General features: G+C 37.2%; 1 protein-coding gene across 1 annotated transcript; it reads right to left on the bottom strand.

Moving 5' to 3' along the window:
* Positions 1-3,265: 3,265 nt before the first annotated feature.
* LOC113691520 (uncharacterized) lies at positions 3,266-6,860 on the bottom strand. Its single transcript, XM_027209682.2, has 2 exons — positions 4,133-6,860; positions 3,266-3,915 (listed from the first exon to the last, which is right to left on the bottom strand). The coding sequence occupies exons 1-2, from the start codon at positions 6,735-6,737 to the stop codon at positions 3,437-3,439; spliced, it is 3,084 nt and encodes a 1,027-aa protein (XP_027065483.2). The 5' UTR covers positions 6,738-6,860; the 3' UTR covers positions 3,266-3,436.
* Positions 6,861-7,516: the final 656 nt, after the last annotated feature.

Here is a 7,516-nt window from a genome sequence, read left to right as displayed (position 1 = left end):
TGATGTCGGATCATGGGAGTAACTTCACCGTCATAGGAGTAAAGGGAGCGCAAAATTGTCCAAAAATTTAACAAAATTATAACAGTATGAATCCCTAAGGTTTTCTATGGAACTTACAAAACTATATCTGCTAATACTGTTTATCATTTTCTAATAATAAAAACTTAAAAGGGAGATGGGATCTAACCTAATATGTGCATAACATCTATAGCATAACCTAATATGTTTCTATATTTCCATTCATGCACAATACTTGCACATATAGCTTTTTATACCAGAATGTTTGCTTTGGAACATATAGTTAGCTAAGAAAAGAAAAGCCAAATTAGGCAACTACATAATAATTGTTTATTTTTGCATTATTTTGTTATAAAATAGAATTATAACTCAAGTGTCTTTTTTTGCACCTCCTGAAAATTTTTACATGTACAAGAAGTATAATATATCCTACAATGTGTGTTAGAATCCAGACTTGCAAGATTCAGATTCCAAAAGCTAATATAAGATGGTCAATTTGTCAGCAGGGAGGCATCACTATTTCGACATTAATTGATAAAACTTTGCTAGCATTAATTTACAGCAGTTTACAGATCCTGCATTCAATTATCATGGCCTCCAACTTCTTCCATAAGCAGGTCAAACTGGATGGTTGGCGGCAAATGAACCAGAAGGTGGCCACCAATTTCTCCCAAAAGTATATTTGCAAGAACCATTTTGATCATCCAATCTACCAGAAACATGAGGCTAGGTTTCTTGGTGAACAATACATCCAGGCAGAGGCATTCCTTGGTTCACATATGAAGAAAGGTCAAGATTACTCAAATTATCAGTTCTACTCTTAGAAGCAGATTCTGAATGCGTACCAGGTACAACAGTATCATCAACCATCTGTAAACCCAACCATAATTTTTTTTAGCAACCATTCTGTAAACAACTTAAGCCCACTAACCCAACGCAAATATCCACTCCACTCCAACCCAACAGCCACCTCCCTGCCTCCTTGCACATATCAACTCGCTGTTTAGTGAATTAAAACTAATAGGTGATATAATAAATTGATATTGAAAATCATTCTATGTTTATATGGCAAACTAGAGATTGATAAAAACTCGCACATTTATATTAAAAATATTTTTAAAAGAAAGTTTGCACCATTTATGTTTCAATCATTTCTTACGCTTGAAATCCCTTTTTCTCTTTTAACTAGTAAAGGCAAATGCATGCTACATATTTAGAGTTCGAATTTTAAATTTGGTCATAGGTTAGGGATAATTTCACAAACCTCCCTTGAGGTTTATGACAATTTCACTCGGCTCCCCTCAAGTTTTATAAATTACACTAACCTCTCTTGTCACAATAATATGACTATAATGACCTTCACTTAATAAATAATTCATAGTATAATGAAATGAGATTTAAAAAAAAAAAATTAACCTTTTCGGTTATTCTATTTACAAGTTATAGCTAACGGCGATTCTCTCGCTTAGTATCATTCTGTTTTCATCCATCAGCCCTTTCTTCTTATAATTCGCTCTCAAATTATCACCAATCATTGCCTATAATTGTAGCCAATCATACCATAAGTGATCCCTCAAACTCTACTATATGTTTCTATTCCTCTTTTCTTCTCTTTAAAAATGCCAAATCACAAGTTTAGTTGAGAGATTAGGGGTCTGTTTGTTTGGAAGGAAAATATTTTCTAGAAAATGTTTTCCTGATTTTCTATTGTTTGGTTGGGTTGTCGCTTTGGGAAAATTTTTTCCTGCCTGAAAATATTTTACATCAGATGGTGCAAAATGACTTCCCATATTAATGAACTGAAGTCATTTTCCATGTCCGCCTCGTAAGTCGAAGAATATCAAGCTCCCCCACCAGCCTTAAGATTCAGAACAAAACCCACCGCTTGTGCAATAGCTCACTAAAGATTTGTAGTCTCCATCTCCTCCCAAACACTGGAAAAAACATAGAGAAGATAAGTATTTTCCTCGATAAAATTTTTCATGGAAGACATTTTCCGTTGAAAATATTTTACATTGAATCAAACGGACCCTAGATTTGATTATTGAAGTAAAATCCAATTTCATGGTAAAATTAGAAGGAAATGAAGAGACACACAATAATAATGGAACAAATAATGCAATCTTTGGCCAAAAGAGGAAGAGGGATTGAAATTGATAAATTTGCTCATTTGTCTATCATCCATCCAAAATACTTTTTAAGATGTCAATAAGTACACTTATGTTTCTTTTTATGCTTGACAATTGTTGGTTGTGGTTTCGTTATGGAGATAGAGTTTCTTCTCTGTATTTAAAATGTTAACATGTTTGGAGATTTAATAGTATGCTAAATTATTTTGTTTTGAGAAGGTGTGGACATTGGTTTGAAGTTTAGGGTGTGATTAATTGGAAATAGAATTTTGATTTTTGGCAAAATGAATTTCTTGAAAATCTCTATAGTCATAATGATGACTTTCCTTTTCTTAAACTTGATTAATCCCATCCATACGTAAACCTTCCCTAAGGATTTTCTTCAAGACCACAATGTGGCTCATGTAGTAGGAGTTAAACCACTTATATGGAACCAAACCATGGCATTCTATGTTGAAGATTATGCAAACATAAGGGCAGTTGATTGTGAGTTTGACCATTTCATGTAACCATATGGTGAGAATATTTTTGAAGAATGGAACGAATCTTCAAAATTGAATGAAGCAATTTTATGACTATGATAATGGAATTACTTGGGTTTAGAATTTGGAATTAGACTATTTGTTAGGTTAGTTTGTTAGTACATTGGGTTTGGTTGAAATATGAAAGAAAGCAATTGGCAAAATAAAATTAGTTTTATTTTTGTACAGAAGGGGTAGTTTAGAATTTTTGAGAAAAAATATAACCTTTTGGGCCTATATTGTTACATAAATAGTAAAAGCAAGGGAGGTAGGTGTAATTTAATAAACTTGAGGGAGGTCTCTGCAATTGAAAATCTCAAGGGAGGTTTCTAAAATTATCCCTATAGGTTATGCAAGCTAGAATTTATGCAAATTTTTTTTTTAAATACAACTTTGGATTGACCTGATCCTATCATTTTTGGCATGAGTTTTGTATGTTGGAATCCTTAAACCAATATTTTTCTTTAAATCTAGACTTGGAATTGCAAATTGTTAGATTGGTAAGTGTTGCTCTGCCTAGAATTCACCTACATAAAGAAAGACAAGTAGTAAATTCTCCGATGATATAAATATTGTAGGTAGGTAGAAACATCGATAGAAAAATTGGATATGGCAGAGATATCCACATGAAAGTCAATCATGGTGCATAAACTACTTGTTCATTAATTAGTACAATTTTTTTTTCATTAGCACACCAAATGGCAGTATGTAGCAGCAATCTAAGTGCTTGGCCAAGTTTCCGTTTTGCAAAGCACGATCTTATTCTGTTTAGGTAGAAACATGGATAGAAAAATTGGATGATGGCGGAGTCGCAGAGATATCCACATGGAATTCATTTATGGTGCTTAAGCTACTCCTCCCATCTGCGCAGGTTTGGTCACGCAGCGAAAGTTCTGGTGGACTAACAAGCTGATTCACAGCAATGGTGTGCAAAGGCCTAGTTGGTTCTCGCCTGCTCTCTTCAAATCGGTTCACCACTTGCTGCATTGTTGGTCGACATTTCGGGTTTGCGTTGACACAATCCAGGGCTAACGCAGTCGCGACAACCACATTACGAACGACCAAAGGATTAGTCGGAGGGGGCAGACGGGCATCTAGAAGATCCTTCAGTATTATTGGTTCATTGGGTTGTGATGATATGCAAGAAAGGAATTCTCGTGGATGCTCTCCAAACAGCGTTTCCAGCACCACAACGCCAAAGCTATACACATCGGACTTTTCAGTGACCACCACGGTATAGGCTAGCTCTGCATTGACAAGTAAGTATATATTTCGATACAAATAAAGTTAATCTCAACTGGGACAACTCTAGACTTACTATTCCAAAAAAAAATAATAATCGTTTCAGTTGGAAGAATTTTTTTTCTTTTCTGTCCTTGAAAGTTAAGCCTAATATGTGCATCAAGAAAATATGAAAAACAAGGTGAAAAGCAGAAAGGGATCTGGGATAGCAAGGTAACCTACCTGGTGCCATGTAGCCAAAGGTGCCTGCAATGACTGTTTGATTTGATGAATCAAGTTCCAAAATCCTCGCAGTTCCAAAGTCAGAAAGAGTTGCTTCGAGCTGTGAATTCAAAAGAATGTTGTTGCTTGATACATCCCTGTGAAAGATTGGCGGATCACAATCGTAATGCAAGTAGGACAATGCACTGGCAATGCCCTTGATCAAATTCACTCTTTTAATCCAGTCCAGCTCCACAGCTTCAGTTTCATCTCTCAAGATACAAAACAAGCTTCCTCTGTCCATATACTCATAAATCAGAAACATGCATCGCTTGTGCAGACAGAATCCGAAGAGCTTTACAATGTTCCTGTGCCTGATTTTAGATAGCATGTCGGCTTCGTTCCTAAAGCTCTTGTCGAAATTTGGATTCTCGCCTTCCAATAGGTGAAGCTTTTTCAAAGCCACTACTTTCCCACTTGGCAACCGTGCTCTGTATACAGAGCCATAACCCCCTGTCCCGATGCAATAACTGACATCAAAATCATTGGTTGCTTTAATTATGTCTTCATAAGCCATATTTCCATCATAGTTCCATATTCTGAAAATGTCTCCATGTTTATTGTCCATGAGCTCGACTCCCACTTTCTTGACTTTGGTTCTGCGGAAGATATAAAGCATTAATCCGCCAATTAATGAGAACACCACCAAGGACACGCCAAGACCTATGATGTAGTATGGGGGGTGATGTCTGTGATTTTTCATAACAGGAGGAGATGCTCCACAAAGAGTGGAAGTGTAACGCAAGTCTGGATTGCCGACAAATCTTTCTGAACCAAACTGAATGACAAGCTCACACGGGAGTTCACCTTCCAAAGCATTATAGGACAGGTCGACGTGCCCCAGTCGCATAAGAGACGAGGGGACGGTGCCGGAGAGAATATTGTGGGAAAGATCCAAAGTCGAAAGGAGCCACTCGGATTGGGTTGGTATCTTTCCGCTAATGCGGTTACGACTTAAGTCCACTGTCCGTAACAAAGGGAGATCTAGAATTTTCCATGGAAAAATATCACTCAAAGAGTTGTTTTGTAGATATAAACGCTTCAATCTAGACCAGGTGTCCAAATTTATTGTAAATGGAATTGGACCTCTAAGTTGGTTTGAGGAAAGATCTAAACATTTTAGAGAAGGTATAACGGAAAGTTGAAGAGGTATGGGACCACTTATTTGGTTAGAAGAGAGGTCCAAATCAATCAGAGTAGTCAGATTGCCAAGGGTCGGAGGGATTTGACCAGTCAGCCGGTTGGACTCGAGGAAAAGATGTTTCAAATTTTTCAAATTTCCTATTTCAGAGGGAATGGAACCATGAATTTGATTCTTAGCACCTGAAAGAGATACTAGTTTGGTTAGGCGGCAAAGAGCTGAAGTAAAGGCACCTGAAAGATTAAGGCCACTGAAGTCTAATTCAACTAAACTCTTCAAATTTCCTATTTCTTTTGAGAGAAATCCTTCCATTGCGGGATTCGAATGAATGTCTAGTTGGGAAAGATTTGTCAAATTAAAAAGAGACGAAGGAATTGTCCCACTGAAGTGGTTATTGCTGAGGTCAAGGGAACGTATATTAGACAACTGGCCAAGTGTTGGAGGGATGCTGCCAGAAAATCCACTGTAACTCAAGTCTAATTCAAGTAAAATCTTCAAATTTCCTATTTCTTCTGGGAGAAGTCCTCTCATTGCAGGATTCCTGCCAATGTATAGCCGGGAAAGCTTTGTCAAATTAAAAAGTGTTGGAGGAATTATCCCACTAAAGTGGTTCATATTGAGGTTCAGGAAATCTAGATTGGACAATTGGCCAAGGATGGATGGGATGGGACCAAAAAAAGAATTGTTGTTCAAGTCTAGAGTAATCAAATTTGTCAAGTTTGCGATGGAGGAGGGAATAAAGCCTTCGATAAAATTATTCGACAAATTGAGATAGGCGAGTTTGAAAAGTGTACCTATTTGATGTGGGATGTCTTCCTCAAGTCCATTGCCATTGAGATCGAGAGAGGCTAATTTGGACAAGTGGCCAAGAGTTGGAGGGATTGGACCAAAAAACAAATTTTGGCTCAAGTCTAGAGTGATCAAGTTTGTCAAGTTTCCGATCCCCGGAGGAATTAAGCTTTCAATCGAATTCCAAGAAATATCGAGATGTGCTAGTTGCGTAAGGTTTACTAGAGAAGAAGGAAGCTCACCTCGAAAATAGTTTGGAGAGTTTAAAGACAAATTGAAATAGACGAGTTTGGAGAGTGCACCTATTTGATGTGGGATGGCTCCGTGAAGTTCGTTGCGACTGAGATCTAGTCTAACCAGGTTCGGAAAAGAAGAGAAGCTGAAATTTGTCAAGTCATCTTGAATTCCGTAGCCCGGAAGTAGTATTTCGGTAACACTACCAGCATCGTTGCAAATGATACCAGGCCACTGGCAGTAGGCAGAAATGTTTGTTGCAGCAGTACTGCCTCGCCACCAGCCGCTCTTGAGCAGTGCCTCAGCTTCCAATAAATTCACAGCAGACTCCTTTGCTGCTATTGCAACTGGTGCAATAGCCAGTATCATGAGAAGAACAACTCCGCTGCATACAACATCCATCGATGCTATAGTACTATGAAAGACCGTAATTAAGATGAGATAGATGAAAAGTAAGCGCCCGCCGCCCGCCCTGATTAAGTAGTCTGGATTGAAAGACTCGCACTTAAAATGGAGTCACGGCAGTAGTGTCTTTCCAATCTGTATCTTTCACACGGATTGTTAAAAGCAATATGTGATACACGCATTTTAATTTGGAAGACTCGCAATTAATGCAGTGCAGTCAGCAGCATTTGTGGTCCTGAGTTGATTCCACTTTTGAGAAAAAAACAGAGTTAGATTTGGTAACCTTTGCCAAAAGCGGTTCAATCGGAAAGAAATTATTCACAACATTTTTTTTTTTTTTTTTTTTAAATTTTAAAAACACACTCCATCATCTTCACATGGTTGTCGAATCTAATTATTGCTCTTTGTGCTAAAGAGTAAATTATAAATTCTAAGGACAGATTTCTAAAAAAAAATCAAATTGTATCTAATTGTATCTCAGAAAGGGAGCAAATTAGTAATATTTCGGTCTTAAAAGTACATTTTGATGCCAGTAATTCAATACCGGTATGCAACCCTTTTTTTTTTAATCTCTTTTGCCTTCTATGGGCAATCAAATTCATGACATATCTTTGTTCATGGCATTTGCGTACATGTGAACACTAATTAAGACATATGAGTTTAAACTGTAATGATTTAGCATACCTAAATAGATCAGGCAACAAGTGTACAGTTGTAACGTGTTCTTTCTGGCCTTGATTTGCTTTCACATTTGAGAGTCAAGTTCACTGCAATTG

The sequence above is a fragment of the Coffea arabica genome, chromosome 6c, assembly GCF_036785885.1.
Source record: "Coffea arabica cultivar ET-39 chromosome 6c, Coffea Arabica ET-39 HiFi, whole genome shotgun sequence".
In the NCBI taxonomy this organism is placed as follows: domain Eukaryota; kingdom Viridiplantae; phylum Streptophyta; class Magnoliopsida; order Gentianales; family Rubiaceae; genus Coffea; species Coffea arabica.
Note: the sequence above shows the minus strand (reverse complement) of the source record. Positions and strands in the feature narration are given on the sequence as shown.